The 27,084-nt window shown below is 44.2% G+C and overlaps 1 protein-coding gene across 2 annotated transcripts in view; it reads right to left on the bottom strand.

Annotated features, from left to right (window-relative positions):
- Positions 1–27,084, bottom strand: part of abcb6a (ATP binding cassette subfamily B member 6 (LAN blood group) a) — a 226,443-nt gene that overhangs the window by 14,952 nt on the left and 184,407 nt on the right. For both annotated transcript variants that reach the window (XM_068034765.1, XM_068034764.1), the window contains exon 19: positions 6,651–6,719. In XM_068034765.1, coding sequence (XP_067890866.1) covers positions 6,651–6,719 — 69 coding nt within the window. The remainder of the gene's footprint in view (positions 1–6,650; positions 6,720–27,084) is intronic.

Raw genomic sequence — 27,084 nt, 5'->3', positions numbered from 1 at the left:
CCAGAGGTGAGGTGAGAGTGACTGCCCTTATCATCAAGGCAGTGTTTGATTGAGTATGGCATCAAGGAGCCCTAGCAAATCTGGAGTCAATGGGAATCAGGGAGAAAACTCTCCGCCGGTTGGAGTCATATCTAGCACAAAGAAAGATGGTGGTGGTTGTTGGAGGTCAATCATGTCAGTCCCAGGGCGGCACAGTGGCGCAGTGGTTAGCACCGCAGCCTCACAGCTCCAGCGACCCGGGTTCAATTCTGGGTACTGCCTGTGTGGAGTTTGCAAGTTCTCCCTGTGTCTGCGTGGGTTTTCTCCCACAAGCCAAAAGACTTGCAGGTTGGTAGGTAAATTGGCCATTATAAATTGCCACTAGTATAGGTAGGTGGTAGTGAAATATAGGGGCAGGTGGGGATGTGGTAGGAATATGGGATTAGTGTAGCATTAGTATAAATGGGTGGTTGATGGTCGGCACAGACTCGGTGGGCCGAAGGGCCTGTTTCAGTGCTGTATCTCTAAACTAAACTAAAACTAAACATCACTGCAGGAGTTCCTCAGGATAGTGTCCTCGGTCCAACTATCTTCAGCTGCTTCATCAATGATCTTCCCTCCATCATAAGGTCACAGTAGGGATGTTTGCTGATGATTGTACAATGTTCAGCACCATTCGTGACTCCTCAGATACTGAAACAGCCCATGTCCATATGCAGCAAGACCTGAACGACATCCAGGTTTGGGCTGATAAGTAGCACGTAACATTCGCGCCATACAAGTGCCAGGCAATGACCATCTCAAACAAGAGAGAATCTAACCATGTTCCCTTGACGCTCAATAGCATTACCATCGTCGAACCCCCCCCACTATCAACATCTTGGGGGGGGGGGGGGAGGTCACCATTGACCAGAAACTGAACTGGACCAGCCACATAAATGCTGTGGCCACAAGAGCAGGTCAGAGGCTGGGAATTCTGCAGTGAGTAACTCACCTCCTGTCTCCCCAATGACTGTCCAACACCTACAAGGCACAAGTCAGGAGTGTGATCATAGAATCACAGAAAGTGTAAGGCACAGAAAGAGGCCACTTAGTCCTTCGTGTCTGTTTGGCTGAAAATGATCCACCTATTCTAATCCCATCTTTCAGCATTTGGTCCGTAGCCCTGCAGCTTACGGCAACTGAGGTGCACTTCCAGACACCTTTTGAATGAGTTGAGGGACCCTGCCTCAACTTCCCTTTCAGGCAGTGAGTTCCAAACCATCACCACCCTCTGGGTGAAAAGGTTTTTCCTCATCTCCCCTCTAATTTTTCTACCAATCACTTTAAATCTATGCCCCCTCATCACTGACCTCTCTGCTAAGGTGAATAGACTCTTCACCTCCACTCTATCCAGGCCCCTCAAAATTTTGTAAATGTCAATCAGCCTTCTCTGTTCTCTGTGATAGAATACTCTCCACTTGCCCTGATGGGTGCAGCTCCAACAACACTCAAGAAGCTCGACACCATCCAAGACAATGCAGCCTGCTTGATTGGCACCCTTTCCACCACCTTCAACACTCACTCCCTCCAATACTGATGCACAGTGGCAGCAGTGTGTACCATCCACAAGATGGACTGCATCAACTCACCCAGGTTCCTTCGACAGCACCTTCCAAACCCGTGACCTCTACCACCTAGAAGCACAAGGGCAGCAGATGCATGGAAACACCACCTGCAAGTTCCTCTCCAAGCCACACACCATCCTGACTTGGAACTATATCACCATTCCTTCACTGTCGCTGGGTCAAAATCCTGGAGCTCTCTTCCTAACAGCACCGTTGGTGTACCTGCATCCCAAGGACTGCAGCGGTTCAAGAAAGCAGCTCACCATCACGTTCTCAAGGGCAATTAGGGATGGGCAATAAATGCTGGCCTAGCCAGTGACGTCCACATCCCCCGAATGAATAAAGAAAAAAAAATTCTCCCCTTAACCTTCTCTGCTCTAAGGAGTTACATCAAGTTTACAGCACAGAAACAGGCCATTCAGCTCAAGTGGTGGATGCTGATGTAAATGGCCCACACAAACCTTATCCTACACCTCTTCATCTAACCTCATCAGCATATCCTGCTATTATTCCTTTCTCCCTCATGGGTTTATCTAGCTTCCCCTTAAACGCATCAATGCTATTCGCTCCACATTCTCACCACTCTCTAGGTAAAGAAATTTCTCCCAAATTCCTCCTATTAGATTTATTAGTAACCATCTTCTATGTAAGACTCTTGGTTTTTGAATTCCCTACAAGTGGAAACATCTCTATGTTTACCCTAACAAGTGCCTTGATCATTTAAAGGTCTCATTCATTTTTTAAAAAAGAGACAAGAGCCTCAGCCTGTTCAGTCTTTGATGCTAGGTAAATTTCTTGTATCAAAATGTAAATTCACCATTGCTTCTGCATGGACACCAGAACTGTTCACAGTACTCCAAGTGTGATGTAACCAAGAATGTACAAGGGTTTAACAAGACTCAAGGAACTTTAACAAACTTAAGGAAAAAGCATATAACTGCACAAAGATGAGTGGCAGGTCAGATGATTGGTTAGAGAATGACTAAAAGGTTAATCTGGAGTATGAGAGGAAGCTAGCTAGAAATGTAAAAACAGATAGCAAGAGTTTCTATGTAAAAACAGATAGCAAGAGTTTCTACAGGTAATTAAAAAGGAAAAGTGTAAGTAAAGTGAGTGTTTGTCCTCTAGAGAGTGAGAATGGGGAGTTAATGGTAGATAATAAGGAAATGGCAGATGAAATGAACAAATATTTTGCTTCTGGCTTCACTATAGAGAATACAAAAAACATTCCAGTAATAGCTGTAAATAGGAAGTGGAAGGAAGAGAGAAACTTGGTGAAATTACAATCACCAGGGAAGCAGTACTGACCAAACTGATTGAGCTGCGGGCTGACAAGCCCCAGGTCCTGATGGGTTTCATCCTTCATTCTTAAAAGAGGTGGCTAAGGAGGTAGTAGATGTGTTGGTGTTAATTTTTCAAAATTTGCTGGATTCAGGAAAGGCTCCATCGGACTGGAAAGTAGCAAATATAACCCCTCTATTCAAGAAGTGGGGGAGGCAGAAAACAGGCACTATAGGCCAGTTAGCTTGACGTCTGTCGTGGGGAAGATATTAGAATCGATCATTAAGGAGGCTATAGCTGCGCACTTAGAAAAACTCAAGGTAATTGGGAATAGTCAGCATGGCTTTGTGAAAGGGGGATCAGTTATTTCCAATTTATTGGAGTTCCATGAAGGAGTAACATGTGCCGTGGATAAAGGGGAGCCTGTTGATGTACTGTGCTTGCATTTGACAAGATACCACATAAAAGGTTATTGCGTAAAGTAGGAGCTCATGGTGTAGGGGTTAACATATTAGCATGGATAGAAGATTGGCTGGCTGGCAGAAAACAGAGAGTATGCATAAATGGGTCATTTTCTGATTGGCAGGATGTGACGAGTGGAGTCCCGCAGGGGTCTGTGCTGGGGCCTCAACTTTATACAATTTATATCAATGACTTAGATGAGGGGAGCAATGGCATGGTAGCTAAATTTACAGATGACACAAAGATAGGTAGGAAAGTATGTTGTGAAGAGGACATAAGGAGGTTGCAGACTGATATAGATAGGTTGAGTGAGGCAAAAATCTGGCAGATGGAGTATAATGTGGGAAAATGTGAAGTTGTTCACTTTGGCAGGAAGAATAAAAAAGCAGAGTATTACTTAAACGCAGAACGATTGCAGAATTTCAAGGTGCAGAGGGATCTAGGTGTTCTAGTGCATGAGTCACAAAAAGTTAGTACACAGATACAGCAAGTAATAAAGAAGGCTAATGGAATGCTATCCTTTATTACGAGAGGAATTGAAAATAAAAGTAAGGATGCTATGCTTCAGTTATACAGAGCATTGGTGAGACCACATCTTGAATACTGTGTACAGTTTTGGTCTCCTTATTTAAGGAAGGATGTAAATGCATTGGAGGCAGTTCAGAGGAGCTTTAATAGATTGATACCTGGAATGAGCAGGTTGCCTTATGAGGAAAGGTTGGACAGACTGGGCTTATTTTCACTGGAGTTTAGAAGAATGAGGTGAGACTTGATTGAAGTTTATAAGATCCTGAACGGTCTTGACAAGGTGGATGTGGAAAGGATGTTTCCTCTTGTGGGTGAGTCCAGAACTAGGGGTCACTGTTTTAAAATTAGGAGTCGTCCTTTTAGGACAGAGTTAAGGGTTGTGCGACTTTGGAACTCTCTGCCTCAGAAGGTGGTGGAGGCGAGGTCATTAAATATTTTTTAAGGTTGGGGTTGTTCTCCTTGGAACAGAAAAGGCTGAGGGGAGATCGGATTGAAATGTACAAAATTTTGAGAAGCCTGGATAGAGTGGAGGTGAAGGGCCTATTTTACTTAGCAGAGAGATAAGCGACTAGGGGACATAGATGTAAAGTAAAAACAAAAAATGCTGGAACCACTCAGCAGGTCTGGCAGCATCTGTGGAAAGAGAAGCAGAGTTAACGTTTCGGGTCAGTGACCCTTCTCTAGTTCCGAAGAAGGGTCACTGACCCGAAACGTTAACTCTGCTTCTCTTTCCACAGATGCTGCCAGACCTGCTGAGTGGTTCCAGCATTTTTTGTTTTTATTTCAGATTTTCAGCATCCGCAGTATTTTGCTTTTATTATAGATCTAAAGTGTTTGGTAGAGAAATTTGAGGGGAGATGAGGAAAAGCCTTTTCACCCAGAGGGTGGTGGGGGTCTGAAACTCACTGCCTGAAAGGGCAAATGAGGCAAAAACCCTCAACTCATTCAAAAGGAGTCTGGATATGCAGCTCAAGTGCCGTAATCTGCAGGGCTACGGACCAAATGCTGGAAGATGGGATTAAAATGGGTGGATCGTTTTTCGGCCGGCACAGACACGATGGGCCAAGTGGCCTCTTACTGTGATTCTAGGTAGATATATTCTTGGTTGGCAAGGGAATCAAAAGTTATCGGAGGTAGATGGAAACGTGGAATTTGAGACACGAACAGATTAGCCATGATCTTATTGAATGGCGGAGCAGGCTCAAGGGGCCGAATGGCCAATTATTCTCCTAATTTGTATGTTCGTACATCCCTGCTTTTCAATTCTAGCCTTCTAGTAATAAATCTCAATGCTTGGCTTGCCTTTCTTATGGCCTTATTAACCTGCGTCTCTACTTTTAGTGATTTCTGTATCTGAGAAGAATCTCAGCATCTATAGTCTCTCCATATAACTCACATTACAAAACATTTTGGTAAACTGATGATCTTTTCTTTCTCCTCACTTTACCTCTCCTTATTGGGGTTTAGCTTCATTGGTACCCTCTGGTATCTTAGCCAAGTGGCCGTTATTCAGGTTTTATAGCAAGTGCTGGCAGGTTATTTGATCTTGAGAAACATCACAGCGCAACTTGATCTTGCCCTCTCCCAAATTCCATGTACATTTCCTTTGGGGGGGGGGCGGGTGGCATCAGACGCTGGAAACTTCAGCACTATCTCTTTCTCTGGTGCCAGCTATGGCTCAGTGAGTAGCATTCTCATCTCTGAGTCACAGTCACAATCCAAAGATGTGAGCATAAAATCTAGGTTGATACTCCCACTGAGGGAATGCTGCACTGTCAAAGGTGCTGCCTTTCAGTTGGGACATTAAACTGAGGCCCTCTCAGGTAGGTGTAAAAGATTGCATGGCACTATTCGAAGAAGTGCAGGCCATTTGGCTCAAGTGGTCTACGCTGATGTAAATGGCCCACATAAATCTCATTCCACACCTCTTCATCTAACCTCATCAGCATATCCTTCTATTCCTTTCTCCCTCATGTGTTTATCTAGCTTCCCCTTGTGACTGTGACTCAGAGGTGAGAATGCTACTCACTGAGCCATGGCTGGCACCAGAGAAAGAGATAGTGCCGAAGTTTCCAGCATCTGATCACTCCCCAGTGGCCCTCAAAGGAAAAGTATGTGGACACTGGGAAAGGGCAAGATCAAGTTGCGCTGTGATGCGTCTTATGATCAAATAGCCTGACAGTACTTGTTACCATGCCTTACACCTGAGTAACGGCCACTTGGCTAAGATACCAGAGGGCACCAATAAAGCTGGACCCCAATACAGAGAGGTAAAGTGAGGAAAAATACTTATCCCTCAACCAGCATCACGAAATCCAATTATTTGGTCATTGGTTGCTGTGTTTCCTACATTATAACAGTGACTATATTTCAATAGTACTTCATTGGCTGTAAAGCACTTTGGGATGTCCTGAGGTTGTGGAAGGCGCTGTAGAAATGCAAGTCAGCCTTTCTTTTATTTGACCAGAAGCAGCATCACAGCACAACCCATTTCTGTCCTCACCCACAGTCTGCACACTTTCCTATAGGGGGCACTGGCTAATGATCAGGAGCAGGAAACATGGCTGTTATCCCTTTCTCTAACTTTTGAATGTCATGGCCAACTACAACCATCGTAGTGTAGATCAGCTGATGGCGTAGACTGGGGACTGAAGCGAAGATCTCTTCCTGGTCTGCATGGTCTTAACCACCCAGGAGGCTGCACTGAATTATATTTTAAAAGCAGAATGGTTAAAAGCTCCGGTATTGTGGTGTTAAATGGGAATGGGAGTTCCCTGGTAAATGGATGCTTACCTTCCTCTCTCTACTATGCGCCCATCCTGAAGCACCAGGATCTGATTTGCGTTGACCACCGTTGACAACCTGAAGAAAAGAGCAAAGAAAATGTTCAAACTATTCCCTAGGAATAGAGACGAGGGTATCTACATGCCTTTATTGTCTTCTTCCGATCACAATGTACAGATCTGCATTCAGCACATATCTGCTTTCAGTTAATTATTTGCAAAACTCATTTTTTAATAACAGTTCTCAAGTTCTTTCACCAGGTGACTGTTAATTAACATTCACTCAGGTTAAAACAATCTCAAAAGTGCTGAGATTAACCTGCACTTCTTCCAAACAACTCAACTTCCTGGCAGCCCAAGGCTCAGCTTCGTCCAACGAGTGGAATCTATTACTATTTACCTTAACACTAAGCCAGACAGATCACAAGGTTCTGGGTTCGAGCCTTGGTCTGTGCCGAGTCCCAGCCAGGGCAGTGGCAAGGACGAGAGAACTAGGCTGAGCAATTCTGGGCCATAGAAAGGAAAATCAAACAGGGCTCCTGCTCCCAATTCCTCTTCAATCATGGCAGAAAAGCCTCCTCGCACCATATAACTCACTACAAACTTCAGAGATCTAGTAGGGTATCACAGAATCATTACAGTGCAGAAGGAGGCCATTTGGCCCATCATATCCTCACTAGTTCTCCAAAAGAGCAATTCCCTCTGTTCCATTCTACCCATCATCCTGCACATTCTTCCTTTTCATATAACTGTCTAATTCCTTTCTGAATGCTTCAATTGAACCTGCCTTCACCACACTGTCAGGCAGCGCATTCCAGACCTGAACCACTCGCTGCATGATAAAGTTTTTCCTCATGTCACTTTTGCTTTTTACCAAATACTTTAAATCTGTGCCCTCTCGTTCTTGGTCCTTTCACGAGTGGGAACAGTTTCTCTCTATCTACTCTGTCCAGACCCCTCATGATTTTGAATACCTCTATCAAATCACCTCTCAGCTTTCTCTTCTCCAAGGAAAACAGTCCTAACTTCTCCAACCTATCTTCATAACTGAAATTCCTCATCCCTGGAACCATTCTCATGAAACTTTTCTGTACTCTCTAGAATGCCCTCACGTCTTTCCTAAAGTGCGGCGCCCAGAACTGGACACAATACTCCAGCTGAGGCCGAACTAGTATCTTAAACAAGTTCAACATAACTTCCTTGCTGTTGTACTCTATGTCCCTATTAATACAGCCCAGGATACTGTATGCTTTGTTAACTGCTCTCTCAACCTGTCCTGCCACCTTCAATGACTTATGCACATATACACCTAGGTCCCTCTGCTCCTGCACCCCCTTTAGAATTGTACCCTTTATTCTATATTGTCTCTCCATGTTCTTCCTACCAAATGAACTACCTCCGTAGTGGACAAATTATTGGAATCTATTCTGAGAGACAGGATAAACTATCACTTAGAAAGGCACAGGTTAATCAAGGATAGTCAGCACAGATTTGTTAAGTGAAGATTATGTTCGACCAACTTGATCAAATTTTTGAAGAAGTAACAAGGAAGATAGGTGAGGGTAGTGCAGTTAATGTGGTCTACATGGACTTTAGCAAGGCTTTTGACAAGGTCCCACATGGCAGATTGGTTACAAATATAAGGTCCCATGGGATCTAGGGAAATACAGCAAGTCAGCTACAAAATTGGCTCAGTGGCAGGAAACAAAGGGTAATTGTTGATGGGTGTTTTAGCAATTGGAGGGCTGTTTCCACTGGCGTTCCACAGGGCTCGGTACTGGGTCCCCTGATTTTTGTGGTATATATTAACCATTGGGATGTAAATGTAGGGGGCATGTTCAAGAAGTTTGCAGATGACACAAAGATTGGCTGTGTGGCAGATAGCGAGGAGGACAGCTGTAGTCTGCAGGAAGATATCAATGGACAGGTCAAATGGGCAGAAAAGTGGCAAATGGAATTCAACCTGGATAATTGTGAGGTGATGCATTTGGGGAGGTCAAACAAGGCAAAGGAATACATGATTAATGGGAAAATACTGAGAAGTGTCGAGGAAGTGAGAGACCTTGGAGTGAATGTCCATAGATCCCTGAAGGTAAAGGTAGCAGGAGAGGTCAATAAGATGGTTAAGAAGGCATATGGAATCCTTTCCTTTAATAGCCGAGGTATAGAATATAAGAGCAGGGAGGTTATGCTGGAATTGTATAACTCATTGGTTAGGCCACAACTGTGTGCAGTTCTGGTCACCTCATTACAGAAAGGATGTAATTGCACTAGAGAGGGTACAGAGGAGATTTACGAGGATGTTGCCAGGACTGGAAAAATGCAGCTATGAGGAAAGATTGAATAGGCTGGGGTTGTTCTCCTTGGAACAGAGAAGGCTGAGGGGAGATCTGATTGAAATGTACAGAATGTTGAGGGGCCTGGATAGAGTGGAGGTGAAGGGTCTTTTCACCTTAGCAGAGAGGTCAGTGATGAGGGGGCATAGATTTAAAGTGATTGGTAAAAAATTAGAGGGGAGATGATGAAAAACCTTTTCACCCAGAGGGTGGTGGGGGTCTGGAACTCACTGCCTAAAAGGGTAATTGAGGCAGAAACCCTCAACTCATTCAAAAGGAGTCTGGATATGCATCTCAAGTGCCGTAATCTGCAGGGCTACGGAGCAAATGCTGGAAGGTGGGATTAGAATAGGTGGATCGTTTCTCGGCTGGCACAGACACGATGAGCCAAGTAGCCTCTTTCTGTGCCTTAAACTTTCTATGATTCTATGAATCACTTCACAACTAGGAGATAAAGGAGAACCAGTAGATCTAGTATACCTGGATTTCCAAAAGGCATTCGATAAATGGAAAAATTTACAGGGCGACAAAAGGTTAATAGGCAAATTAAGGGCTCATGGAGTTGGGAGTAATATATTAGGATGGATAGAGGATTGGTTAATGGACAGGAAGCAAAGACTGGGTATAAACCGGGTAATTTCAAGATGATAGGCAGTAATTAGTGGAGTGCTGCTAGGATCAGTGCTGGGGCCTCAGCTATTTACAATCTATATCAATGACTTAGATGAAGAGACAGAGAGTAATGTATCTAAGTTTGCTGATGATACAAAGCTAGGTGGAAAGGTAAGTTGTAGGAAGGACACAGAGAGGCTGCAAAGAGATATAGACAGGTTAAGTGAGTGGGCAACAAGATGGAGTATAATGTGGAGATGTGTGAAGTTATTCATTTTGGTCCTAAGAATAGAAAAGCAGAATTTTTTTGGGAAGATGTGAAACATGTAAATGTTCAGAGACCTGGGTGTGTTCGTACAAGGAACGCTGAAAGTTAGCATGCAGGTACAGCACACAATTAGGAAGACAAATAGCATCTGGCTTGTATTGCAAGTGGATTGGAGCACAGAAATAAATAAGTCTTGCTACAATTGTATAGGGCTTTGGTGAGACCACACCTGGAATACTGTGTGCAGTTTTGGTCTCCATATCTAAGGAAGGATGGCACAGTGAAGGTTCACTAGATTGGTCCCTGGGATGAGAGGGTTGTCTTATGCAAATTGCACCTATATTCTTTTCAATTTAAAGAATGAGGGGCGATCTCACTGAAACATACCAGATTCTGAACAGGCTTGACAGGGTAGATGCTGCGATTATTTCCACTGGTCAGGGAATCTAAAACATGGGGGCACAGTCTCAGGATAAGGAGCCGATCATTTAGGACTGAGATGAAGAGAAATTACTTCACTCATAGGGTTGTGAATCTTTGGAATTCTCTACCCCAGAGGGTTGTGGATGCTCTGTCGTTTAATAAATTTAAGGCTGGAAGAGACAGATTTTTGGTCTCTCAGGGATATGGGGAGCGGGCAGCAAAGTGGAGTTGAAGCCCAAGATTAGCCATGACTGTACTGAATGGTGAAGCAGGCTTGTCGGGCCATATGGTGCTGCTACTATTTCTTGTGTTCTTGTGACTGGACATTTAGGCGAGGTTATAGGGGCCTGTCAACCTCTCCTAACAGAATGAGGAGGGTAACAGGGAAAAGATCAGCAAAAGCATGAAGGAAATAAGAATCAGAAGATGGTCAATAAAATATTAGACTACTGTAGCACAGTGGTTCGAGAATAATGTAAAGGAGATCAAGAAACCGGCCATGAGGGCGGCACAGTGGCGCAGTGGTTAGCACCGCAGCCTCACAGTTCCAGCGACCCGGGTTCAATTCTGAGTACTGCCTGTGTGGAGTTTGCAACGTCTCCCTGTGACCGCGTGGGTTTCCTCCGGGTGCTCCGGTTTCCTCCCACATGCCAAAGACTTGCAGGTTGATAGGTAAATTGGCCATTATAAATTGCCCCTAGTATAGGTAGGTGGTAGGGAAATATTAGAATAGCAGGGAATATTGAAAGAAATATCAAGCATTTCTATGCATATGCAGAGCAAATAGGTGAAAAAGCACCTAAAGATCCTAAAGTTGTTAAGCTATCAAGTGACCCCCAGGATAGCAAGTATAGTAATTGAATTCTTCTTTCAGAGAGGAGAATGTGGGCTGTCTTCTTAGCAAGGAAGCTAAAGGAACAGGGTCACGGATAGGAGGAGTAAATGAAAGAAAGGCAAGACAGCTGTTTAGATGGACTTCATATCAGGGAATTTGCATGAAGAAATGGCTATCAAAATTTGTCTCATCCTTGCCCCTAATTTCGGTGAATCATCAGAAAGAAGAGTAGTGCCTGAGGATTAAAATATAATTAATGTAACAGCAATCCTTAAGAAGGGCCAGTTGGATGATCCAGGAAATAACGGGTCAGTGAGCCTAACAGCTATTGTGGATAAATTATTAGAAGGCATCCTGAAAGATGGATAATGATAAAACTGACCCAGGAAAATTGCTCATAAAGGCAAAGGGCTCAAGTAGTAGATGGTATCATTTAAAAATTAGAAGTATATAAGTAGAACTATTTCACATAAAGGGCAACAGACATATGGAATCAATTAAAGAAAATAGCACAAAGAGGGCTCAAAAGACAACTTGCTCTGATTCTAGAGAACTAAGGGACTGTGGGATCTGAGGGTATTTCCAGCAGTGTCTAACTCCCACTGGGAAACCTAACTCAATGGGAACACAGATTGGAGAAACACTGAAGTATTGATATTCTCGCCTGTAGCCTGTTGAGCAAAGTCTACAGTTGGGAGTGCTGAATTAACCCAATTGACAGAAATTCATCAAAACTGACAGCACAGAAGGAGGCCAAATAGCCTGTTGTGCCTGTGCCAGCTCTTTGGTGGAGCCATCCAATCAATCTCACTCGCCATACTCTTTCCCTGTTGCCCCACAAATTGTTTCACTTCAAGTATTTATCCAAATCCTGTTGAAAGTTACAATTGAATCTGCTTCCACCGCCCTTTCAGGCAGCACATTCTAGGTCATCATAGCTTACTGTGTAAAAAAAAACATTTCTTATGTCACTTCTGGTTCTTTTGCCAATTTCCTTAAATCTGTGTTCTCTGCTTACCGATTCTTCTGCCACTGGAAACAGTTTTTCCCAATTTACTCTATCAAAACCCTTCACGATTTTTGAACATTTCTGCCAATCTCCCCATACCCCTTTCTCCTCTGCAGAAACATAGAAAGATTTTTTGGCACAGTAGGAAGCCATTTGGCCTATCATGTCCAGCTTCTCCAGTCACTCTACATAACTTAAGTCCCTCATCCCTGGTACCATTCTAGTAAATCTTCTGTGCACCCTCTTTAAAGCCTTGACATCCTTCTTAAAACATTCGAGCTGGGGCCAAACCAATGTTTTGTAACGGTTGAGAATAACTTCCTTACTGTTGTACTCTATGCCTTACTTTGTAAAACCAAAGATTCTGTATGCTTTTTTAACAGACTTCTCAACTTGTCCTGTCACCTCCAAAGACTTGTGTACATAGACCCTCAGATCTCTCTGTTCCTGTGCCCCTTTTAAAAGTTGGGTGTTGAGATCATATAAACAGAAGCAGGGCCCTCTTGTTCCTAGAAACAGGAATAGACCATTTAGCCCCTTAAGCCTGATCTGCCATTCAACTGAGATCATGGCTGATCTGTGACCTAATTCCACTGACCTGCCTTTGCCTCCTAATACCTCTGGCTAACAGAAATCTATCAATCTCAGATTTATAATTAATAATTGATCTAGCATCAATTGCCTTTTGTGGAAGAGAGTTTCAAACTTGTGATTCCTAGTTTCACTCCTGAAAGGTCAGGCTCTAATGTTTAGGCTATGCCCCCTAGTCCTAGTCTGTCCAACCATAAAGTTTCCTGTATTCTGAACAGATAGTCTTTGCATACTATTGGTTGCAAAGGTGTCCAACCTGGAGAAGTTCCAAGGACATAAATCTGGGTGAAAACTGGAGGACAGAGATGCTAAAAATGTAATCCAGTAACTCGCTCTCCTGCAAATAAATCTTCTCGTGCATGTCAACCCTTTAAGATGGCTCTTAGGAAACAGGAGTTCAGGAGTTCCTGGAGCCTTTTGTTTTCTAAAAGGTTTGACTGGAGTCAATACATTAGCATGTAAGCCTGGTGCCCCTTTACAATATTAAATGCAACATGTGTAACCTACAGTTCTGGGATGTACAACATTGCAAACTGAGAGCAAAGACCACTTCATAACCAATCTTAGGAATGTGTCTTTAACAAAAGCAACTCAAGAGATACACAGTCCATTTATGTTTTACGCTAGAGAGGGGCTGGGGAGAGAATTATTTCTGGAATGCAGGATATTTCTGCCAACCACTTGCTCTGGTTCTTCCGCTTTTTCGAAATGGCTGGCCCAGAATCCGATTTCTTCTCGGGATCTTTGGTTTCTTTCTCCTTGATCAGTCATCGGGTTAATACACGTACTGTTGAACTCTCTCAAAGGCAAAGAGTCAATTAGCCTCACATTTGAAGAGTTTACAGCTGAGGAAATTAACACCTTTAGTCTATTAGCAGATTGTCCCAGTGGGAGCAATTTCCACTGCAGTAGAAAAGGGTTCCCTGAAGAGCAGGGATTATGCAATGCCCTGACACAACGAAAATACAAACAGAGCAGTCCAAAGAATGGGGCTAGAACCAACAATACTGCCCTGATGTTTCTCATGTTGATGCAAAACAATCAGCATTCCTGGTGCAGCAATTATTACTATAACAAAAGACTAGACATACTACCAGGTCTAACACAGAGTCTTTCAGCCTTTCCTATCTTTGTTGGCTCATTGTTACTTCAATTCAAAAATCATCCTACTACTTTGCTCCCTTCCCTTAACTCTGCTTATTTCTCTGCTATATTTAGATTCGACTATTCTGATACTTTCCGAGCCAGCTTCATATCTTCCACCTTCTGTAAACTTCATCTCATTCAAAACTCTGCTACCTAGATCCTAACTCGTACCAAGTCCTTTTCACCCATCACCACTTTGCTCACGTATTTCAGCACAGACCAGGAACTGAACCCAAGACTTCTCTGATCTCTATGTTTCAGTTACTCACTCACTGGGTGTTGTACAAGAGGACAAACCAGAACTCTCAAATTGGCCATGTTAGAATCTGTGACAGATGACAACACACTGGATTTATTTCTGAGCACTAGCTGAAAAATGGAAACAGATTTTTGGGAAGCAACACATATCTTCAAAGGAAAATATAATTGGTGCCCGTTCTCCTACTGTTAGTCAACCCATTCCACAGCATCCAGAGTCATGGCCTTCCTGCATGCTCGATGGTGATGGCTGCTTCACTGAGACTCAACTAGGTCAAAACGAGCAATTTTCCTGGACTTTAACTGAGCAGCAAAGGCAGGTGAAGAGGCGTGAGCAAAATATACTAACTCTTAGAGAATCTGACTAATCTTCATCTGTAACCAGAGAGGGAAAGGGAAAAAGTAAAATGTGATTCATAGTTATCCCCAGTGGTTCACTGAATAATCCAGCATACTGCTCTGCCCTAGTTTCAACCCTGGCTGAAATCCCATTTCAGAGAGTTCAGTACATAATCTAGGCCGATTCTGCAGTGCGGTACTGAGGGTGCTGTCTTTTGGATGCAACGTTAAACTGAGGACCCGTAAGCCATGTTATCAGGTTTCATGGCACTATTCTAAGTACAGCATGAAAGTTCTCCCAGTATCCTGACCAACATTTATCCCCACACAAAACCTAAAACAGATTTATTTAATTGACATTCAACAACATTACCATCGCTGAATCCCCCACTATCAACAAACATCCTAGGGGTTACCATTGACAAAAAACTAAACTGGAGCAGCCACAGAAATATTGTGACTACAAGACCAGGTCAGAGGCAGGGAATTCTGCAGTGAGCAACCCACCTCCCAACTCCTCAAAGCCTGTCCACCATCTACAAGACACAAGTCAAGAGTGTGATGGAATACTCTCCACTTGCCTGGATGCGAGCAGCTCCAACAACACTCGAGAAGCTAGACACCGTCCAGGTCAAAGCAGCCTGCTTGATTGGCACCCCATCCACAAACATTCACTCCCTCCACCACTGATGCACAGTGGCAGCAGTGTGTACCATATACAAGATGCACTGCAGCAACGCCTCCTTCGACAGCACCTTTCAATGCAGCGACCCTCTTCCACTAGAAGGATAAGGGCAGCAGACGAGTGGGAACACCACCAAGTTCCCCTCCAAGCCACACACCATCCTGACTTGGAAATATATCGCTGCACCTTCAGCGTCACTGGATCAAAATCCTGGAACTTCCTTCCTGACAGCACTGTGGGTGTACCCGCACCAGATAGACTGCAGCGGTTCAAGAAGGCAGCTCACCACCACCTTCTCAAGGGCAATTAGGGATGGTCAACAAATGCTGGTCTTGCCAGCAATGCTCACATCCCACGAAATGAATTTTAAAAAATTGCTGTTTGTGGGAGCTTGCTATTCACAAACTGGTTGCTCGGTTTCCTACATTACAACAGTGATGTCACTTCAGAAAGTGCTTCATTGGCTGTAACGCTATTTAGGATGTCCTGGGTCATGAGTGGTACTATAAAAATGCAAGTTCTTTTTATCTATGGTTTGGTAGCAGGTAGCAATGGATATTGCCAATCAAGTTACATATTGAATAAAGAAAGCAACCTTTGCCTATTGCTGGAGTGTCCATATTAAATAAAAGAAAAAAAACTTGTATTATTGTCCTTGGGATGTCCTAAAGCACTATGCAACTAATGAACTACTTTTGAACTGCAGGCAGGTACGTGGGCAAGCAAAGTAATAAGTAAACCATCATGTTAAAGAGTCATGCACGGAACTTTATCAAGTACATTTTATCTACTCCATAGCCACCCATCAAACACTTCTTCAAAGAATTCCAACAGATTCATGAGGCATGTCCTATTGCTTCCAATCTATGCTTTCTACTCTTTATGAACTCAATGTTCTGTTGATAATTCAGAGTAGCCTCCTGTTTAATTCTCTTAAGCATGTTCCCCACTACAAAAATTAGGCTAACTCCTTTATAATTTCTAGCTTCATATCTCATTCAGTTTCTGCACACATCAAGATAACATTTGCTATCCTGGCAAAGCCCCTGTTTTGCATTTTTCCTTTCTCATTTCCTTGACGAGATTTTAGAGTATATTCCATCTGGTCTCAGCACTCTGTAATATGACATACGGGGGTGGGAGTTGTCGGGTGGGGGTGGTGTTGTGGGTGGAGGATTTTAACATAGGTGAGCGTGTGGCCTTGCCAGTCCAGTTAGATAAACACGAGGTAGAAAGGAACAGAATGCTATACTGATAGTTAGATTTATTATGTAGAGTGGGAGAAGGCTGGTGTGGAGCATTAATACCAGCATAGACCAGTTGGGGCAAATGGCCTGGTTCTTTGTAATAGGTATGTGACTGTGTCAATTTTTGTTTGATAACACTTCACAAAGTGCCTTGGGACATTTTATGACATTACAGGTGCTGTATAAATGCAAGCTGTTGTTGCTCTGCTGAAATCTCTAATTCTCTAAATAGCTCTCTTTCCCATTGTTTACTTTGAGTTTGCTGCCAACAGCAGTTACCAGTTATTACTTGATTATGCATATTAAAAAATAAATTTTGAAAGCATTCATCAGATTCCAAAAGTCACATTTCAAAGTGTCAAAGGCACAGGAGAGCAAAAAAAAGGAAAGTATTACAGACTATTTCTTACCCAATTTTAAGCCAAAATTTTACAAAAACTTTCTAATCTGCAAATTTTCCTGCCTAATAGCAATAAACCTCTGGTTGACCTCAGACTCTTAATTGTTTACAGTGGTTCAATCTGTGACCTTAAGGGGGACAGACAACATTAAACATGAATCCACTTCAGCAGCACTATCTTGCATTGTGTTACATAATGCCTGTCAATATTTACCACAAGCAACATCATGCAGAATCATGAGCCATTGCTAATTTCTTTCGACTCTCCTCCTGTTATATCCATCCTTTTGACAGCTGCCATATAATCTTTCATCAACTTGCCACTGCTCCACTTAGGTTCACACATCTAGCATCAGGAAAGTATTTACCAATATCAACCAACATCACAAAAATGCAGATTACCTAGCCATTTATTTAGTTATTGCTTGTGGGAGCAACCGCATTTCCTATATTACAACTGTGACTGCACTTCAAAAAAGTACTTCATTGACTGTAAAGTGCTTTGGAATGTCCTGAGGTCACGAAAGGCGCTGCATGAATGCAAATGCATTCTTTCTACTGAGGTGAAGGCTGAAAAAGGGACTTAGAATTGCAAGCTAATCTACATATTTGCAAATCTGACAGCAAGACTAATTCCTGTTACAAGAGAAGTGTGTAATTGAGAGATCCCAGAAGAAGCAAAATGACCCTATTTATTAAAACCTGATTACAGATTAAATCTCGGGAGAACCACATGCTGCCATGTCTCCCATAATAGGATCAGCACTATCCATGCCCTCACTAGCTGCCATCGACTGCAGGAGAATTTTTACTGTGTAGCATTCAGCTTGTGCTGTTGCTATTCCCTGTTCTAAACAGTAATTGAACGGCCAGAACTTCCTGCACATTGCAGGATTCCAAGTTCTCTTTTCAGGGAAAAGTCTCCAGTGGAATTTAATCTGTTCTAAGCCCTTACCAGGCCTTTCATTGAAGACACTGTCCAGGACGTTCCCTTTACACTTCCAATTCTCTGCAGCCTCTTCTTGCTGTATACAGGAAACTGCTGTGCGGAGCATGTGGCAGCCTCGTGTTCCCACCAGCTGTAGCTGCTGCACTTCAAAAAGGTCAATTGATTGAAAACATCTTTGCACTAAAAACCATTAAAAATGTTTTCCATTATCTTCACTATTCCACTTGAGCTCAATGGGAAGTGGTCATCCATTGCCAGAGCCCTCGCTGTTCCCACCCTAGTGGCACACACGTTCCTCATAAAAAGACCCTACCCACATCAAAAAAGGTGGGGGGGGGGGGGGCACTGCTTTTATAGCTCAATAAGGTTGAGGATCAAAGTTGTCAATGGACGCACATTTAGTAGGAGATCAAAGAGCAGGATATGTATTTACAATTTGTCATCACACAGCAGGCCAGGGAGGACGCCACGGCAGGTTCCCAAGCTTTTGTTCATACCGCAGTTAGTTATTGAAAAGAAAAATAAAACAGCATTAACCCTCCGAGGGCTTCAAGGAGCATCTATGCTCACAATACGTACTGAGTAAAAGCCCTGTTCGTAGGGAACACAAAACTTTCTAACTGTATACAGCCCAATCTTTATCCCCTTATGGTACAAAGCCTTACAAGCTTTCTATGCAGTTGCAGACAGGACATTATCTTCTACTTTAACTTGTCCTGCAGGTAACGAAACACACCCTTCCCACATCTAGTTAGCAAATTAAAGGATTATGTTCAAAAACTGTCTATCCAGAGCTGATGTCCCTGAGCGAGTGGCTCTGTGCCGTGTTCACTGACCACCTCTGTGCCCTGTTTACTAATTGTACTATGTGGTTGTCTGAACGTATGTGACACAGGGTTCCCCAGAGGTCGGTACTAGGATCACTGCTTTTCTTGACTTAAATTAATGACCTAGATTTGGGTGTAAAGAGCAGAATTTCCAAAGTTGCAGATGGCGCAAAATTTGAAAGTATTGTGAGGAGGATAGTGATAGACTTCAAGAGGACATAGACAACTGGTGGCATGGGCAGACACATGGCAGATGAAATTTCATGCAGAGAAGTGTGAAGTGATACATTATGATAGGAAGAAAAGGAGAGGCAATATAAAATAAAGGATACAATTGTAAAGGAGATGCAGGAGCAGAGGGACCTGGGGGTATATGTGCACAAATCATTGAAGGTGGCAAGGCAGGTTGAGAAAGCAATTAATAAGGCATCATCAATTAATAAGGCATATGGGATTCTGGGCTTTATAAATACAGGCATAGAGCACAAAAGCAAGGAAGTTATGGTGAACCTTTTGTCATGCAGGCCCTCCACCTGTCAAGAATGAGGCACACATTATTTCGCCACATGAACATTAAAACTTAAAATTGCTGCTGGGAAGAAGAGGGCCTATCACTAGGAATTGCCAGGCCCTTCGCCGGAAAGACCTTTTTTGCATGCTAGCAGACAGTGTTGGAACAAAAGACCCAGTCCTTGCCTCTCCAATACACAGAAGACCTGGTCAGACCAGTTTAATCACATGACTAATGGGCTGTTTGAATTTGAACTTGCCACAGAGTGTTTGAAACTCAGAAAGATGTTTGCTCCTGGACTGAGAACACCTCTCTCCTGTCTGCTCCCATCTATTTCTCACAGAACTGAAGATCCATTGAAGACACATGAACCCCAAGAGAGAAAAGTCTCCTACAGTGAACAAGGTTTAAGAAGAATACTGGGCCTGAACAAGGTTTAAGAATACTGGGCCCGAACGGAAAGCAAGACTACTCACAAAAGGACTGAGTTCTGATGAAGGGTCACTGATCTGAAATGTTAACTCTGTTTCTCTCTCCACAGATGCTGCCAGACCTGTTGAGTATTTCCAGCATTTCTTGTTCTTATTTCAGATTTCCAGCATCTGCAGTATTTTGCTTTCATTATATAAAAGGACTACAGTGAGCTTGAAGCAAGAAACTCTTCTGATATTGCCTCAAACCTTTTTACTTTATTTTTTCTTCTGCCCTTTTCTGTCTCCATTTGCATGTGTGTACTGCGTGTGCGTGCAAGCGTGGGCGTGTCGTATATCTGTAGGTGTTAACCGTATTAGAGTTTAAGTTTAAGGTTTAATAAATTTCACTTTTCTTCTTTAAACCTAGGAAAACCTGATGTGCTAATTTCTTTGCCATATAATTGGAAAGCAGTAAACAAGGATTCGCCAAGGGGGAGCTCAAAACACTATGCGTTTAAAAATCTAAACCCTGTTACAATAAGACCAGAGGAAGACAGTAAAAAGACCCCTAGACGTACTTCTCACCTGGTCATAACAGGAATTTAGGGGCTTGTCTGGGATGTTCCCTACAGACAAACGAGCGAAATTGGAAGTGGGAAGCCAAGTTATTCCCAATCAAAAAAGGGCAAGATTAATACAGGTTTTCTTTGATGTGAGTGATTGAATACAAACATGTCTGCAACTGAAGTGAGTCGCTCTACAACACAGGGTGAAGTAACTTGGGATACGTTAAAACCACTGTCTATGTAGAAGTTGAGATAAATGGCTGAGCAGTGTGGGATCACTGTACGTGACATTGCTAGGAAGTCTGAACTCCTAAGGCTAGTGGCCAAACATTTTTCCCTTGAATCTGAAGAAGCAGGGTTAGAAGCAGACCCAGAGAGAGTATTGTTAGCAAAGATACAATTGGAACAAAGGAAACTTGAATTAGAGGAAACAGAGAGAGAGATAGAGAAGCAGGAGAGGGAGAATGAGAGAGCCTTCCAGAAAGAACAGGAAGAGAAAGAGAGAGCCTTCCAGAAAGAACCTGAAGAGAGAGAGAGCTGAAGTGGCTTGAGTTAGCTAGGGGGCGACAGAGTAACCCCAGTGAAAGCATGGCCTATATGGAGAAGCAGAATTCAGGGCTGGGTACAAAATTGTTATAACTCGCTCAATTAATTCCAAAATTCAATGAGGAAGATGTGGAAGCGTTTTTGTGTCTTTTGAGAAACTGGCAAAGCAGCTAAAATGGCCAGCTGAGACCTGGTCTCTCTTATTGCAAAGCAAACTAACCGGAAACTGTGGCACTTCGACTATTCCTTGTTGCCAGATAAGAGTTCATCAAATTATGAACTGACCAAAAATGCTATCCTCGGGGCATATGAATTAGTACCCAAAGCCTATCGCCAAAAGTTTAGAACCCTCAAAAAGCAAGCTAATGAAACTTAACTAAAGTTTGAAAGAAGGAAACTGCTGGATTTTGACCAGTGGCTGAGGGCTCAGTTATGAGACTCTCAGAGAAGTGATTCTGTTAGAGGAATTTAAAAACTCTCTTCCATTCTCAATAAAGACCCATGTAGAGGAGCAGCAAGTTCAGGGAGCCCGGCAAGTGGCCGTTTGAGACCCGGAGACCTGTGTGCTTCCATTGTAATATGGCAGGGCATTTAAAAGCTGACTGCTGGCAACTAAAGGGGAAACCTATAGGGTTAATCAGGGCATACCCGCTCAGTGAAGATGGGGACCTGATGCAAAGCGCAGCAGAACCAGCTGTGGCTTTAACTGCAGTAAGAGTGCCACCCAGGAAGCTTTCTACGGCCAGTGCAGGAAAGGTTAACAGGATTCCTGAAGGTTATCTGGGTTTTGTGGCTGAAGGAAAAGTAACCCCATACCCCTCCAGTAGGGCAAACAAGCCCATAGTGATTCTCAGTGACACAGGAGCCACTAGATCCCTTTTACTGGGAAAAGGCCTGACCTATCCCCCAGAGAGTGCAGTGAACACCAAAATGGTGGTGAATGGTACTGGAGGGCAGTGTATGCCTGTACCTGGAGTGCGACCTAGTTTTGGGACCGCTGACAGTAGAGATTGTTCCTAGTTTGCCTGTGGACGGGGTTGACCTGCTCCTAGCTAACGATCTGGTGGGTAGTAGTAAAAGAAAGACCACAGGAGGTCAAAGAGACAGGGCAGTGGCAGGAGACGGTTTCCTGCAGTTTGCCTGAATGTGTAGTGGATCAGGCCATGATCAAACCAGCTCCCCCAGAGGAGACTGCATTGGCACTGCAGGCACATGACCATGAAGTCTGCCTGTCTGAGACTTTCTTTGGAAAGTTAGGAGACACAGAGAATGAATTAAATGGATTTTCCCGAGCTGAGGCTCAGCGAGCTGACCCAGTATTGCGAGAGTTAGCACAGGCTGCCCAGTCTGAAAGTGAAGCAGAGGGAGTCCCTGACTGTTACTATTTAAAGAATGAGATACTGATGAGGAAATTGAGTTCTCCTCACAGACCTGAGGGCAAGGGGTGGACAGTAGTTCACCAGTTAGTGGTGCCACAGAGGTACCGGAGAGCAATATTAAGAAGTGCCCACGAGACTACAGTGGCTGTACATGCCGGTATACGAAAGACCTTCTTTCTTTTGGCCTCCTTATCTCGAGAGACAATGGGTAAGCAAGCGCCTGGAGGTGGTCAGTGGTGTGTGGAGCAGCGCCTGGAGTGGCTATAAAGGCCAATTCTAGAGTGGCTCTTCCACAGGTGCTGCAGAAAAATTTGTTTGTCGGGGCTGTCACACAGTTGGCTCTCCCCTTGCGCTTCTGTCTTTTTTCCTGTCAACTGCTAAGTCTCTTCGAAAGACCAAAGTTACGAAAGACCAAAGCCCGCATAAGACAGCAGTTTGACCGGCCAAAACCCCACAAAGATGTGGTGGAGTACTGGAGTTGCCACATGTGCCAGGTTGAGGGGAAACCCCAACCTAGTGAAACCCGCACCCCTAACTCCTATAACGGTGTTAGGAGGACCCTCCAGCAGAGGGCTGGTGAACTGTAAGGGACCCCCACTGGGAACAAAAGGAGACAGGCAGGCACATGGCTGGTAAAAGTTTAGAAAGAGAAGGGGAAAAAGTGACAATGAGGGGAGGTTAAAGGAAGTCCGGGAGGAATCCCGGATGAAAACCCCTACTGTCCTGTCAACCAACCCCGCAAAATGTGAAAAGTTAGACCCGACATCCTTCTATGTAAATGCATACTCTAGAGGCACCCCACCAGAGTTGCTAACAACATTTACAGGAACTTGCAGGGACAAAGAGAGACTTCTAGGGGGCACAGAAACCTTGAGGGTGATGCCCCTAAGTGCTCCAGGCATGCCTGCACAAATATCTGCAGGTAGGAATGTCCCAGAGAACAAAGGGGAGATTAACAAAGAATCCTCCGCCACAGTCAGAGAAAAAGGGAACCACCCTAGAGGCCTGCTCAGGGGCCTGGGCACAGTAGATAGAGAGAAACTGTTCCCATTGGTGGATTGGTCAAGAACCACAGGACACTGATTTAAAGTGAATGGAAAAGAACCAAAGGCGACATGAGGAAAGTTTTTTTACACACCAAGTGGTGAGGATCTGAAATGCACTTCCCGAGACTATGGTGGAGACATATTCAATTGCGGCTTTCAAAAGGGACTTGGAAAATTATCTGAAGAGAAAAAAATGCAGGGCTACTGGGAAAAGGCGGGGGAGCGGGACAAGCTGAGTTGCTCTTGTAGAGAGCTGGCAATGGACATGGAGGCCAAAGCTGGGCACTTAGAAAAACAAGGTAATCGGGAATAGTCAGCATGGTTTTGTGAAAGGGAAATCATATTTAACCAATTTATGGGAGTTCTTTGAAGGAGTAACATGCGCTGTGGATAAAGGGAAGCCTATTGACATAATGTACTTGGGTTTCCAGAAGACATTTGACAAGGTGCCAATAAAAGGTTATTGTGCAAAGTAGGAGCTCATGGTGTAGGGGGTAACATATTAGCATGGATAGAAGTATGCATAAATGGGTCCTTTTCTGATTGGCAGGATGTGAAGAGTGGAGTCCTGCAGGGAGCTGTGCTGGGGCCTCAACTTTATACAATTTATATCAATGACTTAGATGAGAGAAGCGATAGAATCAAAGAGTCATACAGCACAGAAATAGGCCTTTCGGCCCATCGTATCCATGTTGGCCATCAAGCACCGATCTATTCTAATCCCATTTTTCAGCTCTTGGCCTGTAGCCTTGTATGCTATGGCGTTTCAAGTGCTCATCTAAATACTTCTTAAATGTTGTGAGGGTTCCTGCCTCTACCACCCCTACAGGCAGTGTATTCCAGATTTCAACCACCCTCTGGGTGAAATTTTTTTCCCTCAAATCCCCTCTAAATTTCCTGCCCGTTACCTTAAATCTATGCCCCCTGGTTATTGATATCTCCGCTAAGGGAAAAAGTTTCTTCCTATCTACCCTATCTATGCCCCTCTGGCATGGTAGCTAAATTTAGGGATGACACAAAGATAGGTAGGAAAGTATATTGTGAAGAGGACATAAGGATGTTGCAGACAGATATAGATAGGTTGAGTGAATGGGCAAAAATCTGGCAGATGGAGTACAATGTGGGAAAATGTAAAATTGTTCACTTTGGCAGGAAGAATAAAAAAGCATATTATTTCTTAAACGGGGAACGACTGCAGAATTCCGAGGTGCAGAGGGATCCTGGTGTTCTAGTGCATGAGTCACAAAAGGTTAATATGCAGGTACAGTCTCGAGAGACAATGGGTAAGCGCCTGGCGTGATCAGTGGTTTGTGAAGCAGTGGCTGGAGTGGCTATAAAGGCCAATTCGAGAGTGACAGACTCTTCCACAGGTGCTGCAGATAAAATTGTTTGTCGAGGTTGTTACACAGTTGGCTCTCCCCTTGCGCATCTGTCTTTTTTCTTGCCAACTGCTAAGTCTCTTCGACTCGCCACACTTTAGCCCCGCCTTTATGGCTGCCCGCCAGCTCTGGCGATCACTGGCAACTGACTCCCACGACTTGTGATCAATGTCACAGGACTTCATGTCGCGTTAGCAGACGTCTTTAAAGCGGAGACATGGACGGCCGGTTGGTCTGATACCAGTGACGAGCTCGCTGCACAATGTGTCCTTGGGGATCCTGCCATCTTCAATGCGGCTCACACGGCCAAGCCATCTCAAGCGCTGCTGGCTCAGTAGTGTGTATATGCTGGGGATGTTGGCCGCCTCGAGGACTTCTGTGTTGGAGATACGGTCCTGCCACCTGATGCCAAGGATTCTCCGGAGGCAGCGAAGATGGAATGAATTGAGACGTCGCTCTTGGCTGACAAACGTTGTCCAGGCCTCACTGCCGTAGAGCAAGGTACTGAGGACACAGGCTTGATACACTCGGGCTTTTGTGTTCCGTGTCAGTGCGCCATTTTCCCACACTCTCTTGGCCAGTCTGGACATAGCAGTGGAAGCCTTTCTCATGTGCTTGTTGATTTCTCCATCGAGAGACAGGTTACTGGTGATAGTTGAGCCTAGGTAGGTGAACTCTTGAACCACTTCCAGAGCGTGGTCGCCGATATTGATGGATGGAGCATTTCTGACGTCCTGTCCCATGATGTTCGTTTTCTTGAGGCTGATGGTTAGGCCAGATTTGTTGCAGGCAGCCGCAATCCTGTCGAAGAGTCTCTGCAGACACTCTTCAGTGTGAGATGTTAATGCAGCATCATCAGCAAAGAGGAGTTCCCTGATGAGGACTTTCCGTACTTTGGCCTTCGCTCTTAGACGGGCAAGGTTGAACAACCTGCCCCCTGATCTTGTGTGGAGGAAAATTCCTTCTTCTGAAGACTTGAACACATGTGAGAGCAGCAGTGAGAAGAAGATCCCAAACAATGTAGGTGCGAGAACACAGCCCTGTTTCATGCCACTCAGGATAGGAAAGGGGTCTGATGAGGCGCTGCTATGCTGAATTGTGCCTTTCATATTGTCATGGAATGAGGTGATGATACTTAGTAGCTTTGGTGGACATCCGATCTTTTCTAGCAGTCTGAGGAGACCACGTCTGCTGACGAGGTCAAATGCTTTGGTGAGATCAATGAAAGCAATGTAGAGGGGCATCTGTTGTTCGCGGCATTTCTCCTGTAGCTGGCGAAGGGAGAATAGCATGTCAATGGTGGATCTCTCTGCTCGAAAGCCACACTGTGCCTCAGGGTAGACATGCTCAGCCAGCTTCTGGAGTCTGTTTAAAGCGACTCGAGCGAAGACGTTCCTCACTATGCTGAGCAGGGAGATTCCATGGTAGTTGTTGCAGTCACCCTTGTTCTTATAGAGGGTGATGTTATTGGCATCGCGCATATCCTGTGGTACTGCTCCCTTGTCCCAGCACAGGCAAAGCAGTTCGTAGAGTGCTGAAAGTATAGCAGGCTTGGCACTCTTGATTATTTCAGGGGTAATGCCGTGCTTCCCAGGGGCTTTTCCGCTGGCTAGAGAATCAATGGCATCACTGAGTTCCGATTTTGTTGGCTGTACGTCCAGCTATAGTAAGTAATAAAGAAGGCTAATGGAATGCTACCCTTTATTACGAGAGGAATTGAAAATAAAAGTAAGGATGTTATGCTTCAGTTATGCAAGGCATTGGTGAGACCACATCTCGAATACTGTGTGCAGTTTTGGTCTCCTTATTTAAGGAAGGATGTGAATGCGTTGCAGACGGTTCAGAGGAAGTTTACTAGATTGATACTTGGAATGAGCGGGATGTCTTATGAGGAAAGGTTGGACAGACTGGGCTTGTTTTCACTGTAGCTTAGAAGAGTGAGGGGAGACTGGATTGAAGTATATAAGATCCGGAACGGTCTTGACAGGAGGGGATGTTTCCTCTTGTGGGTGAGTCCAGAACTAGGGGGCACTGTTTGAAAATTAGGGGTCGCCCTTTTTGGACAGAGGCGAGGAGAAATTTTTTCTCTCAGAGGGTTGTGCGACTTTGGAATTCTCTGCCTCAGAAGGTGGTGGAGGTCATTGAATATTTTTAAGGCGGTGGTAGATTCTTGCTAGGCAAGGGAATCAAAGATTATCAGGGGTAGATGGGAGTGTGGAATTCGAGACAGAAATAGATCAGCCATGATCTTATTAAATGGTGGAGCAGGCTCGACGGGCTGACTGGCCTACTTCTGCTCCTAATCCGTACGGTCGCAGGTTAGAAATGTAATAGGTTTTAAGCAAGTGAAGCGGGGAGTCATGTTCTGAAATTATTGAATTCAACGTTCAGTGCGGAAGGTTGTAGAGTGCTTAATCAGAAAATGAGGTGCTGTTCCTCGAGCTTACTTGGATGTTCACTGGAACACTGCAGCAGGTCAAGGTCTGAAATGTGGGCATGAGAGCAGAGTGGTGAATTGAGTAAAATAGAGCTTTCTGTGCACAAATTGGTTGCCATATTTCCCTACAACAGTGACTGCACTTCAAAAGTACTTCATTGGTTCTAGCACGTTGGGACATCCAGAGGATTGAAAAGGCGTGAGAAAATGCAGTTTCTTTCTCTTGCACTCTGAAAAACGTA

Source organism: Heterodontus francisci, chromosome 7 (assembly GCF_036365525.1).
Source record: "Heterodontus francisci isolate sHetFra1 chromosome 7, sHetFra1.hap1, whole genome shotgun sequence".
Classification (NCBI taxonomy): Eukaryota; Metazoa; Chordata; class Chondrichthyes; order Heterodontiformes; family Heterodontidae; genus Heterodontus; species Heterodontus francisci.
This window is presented reverse-complemented; position numbering and strand designations above follow the sequence as displayed.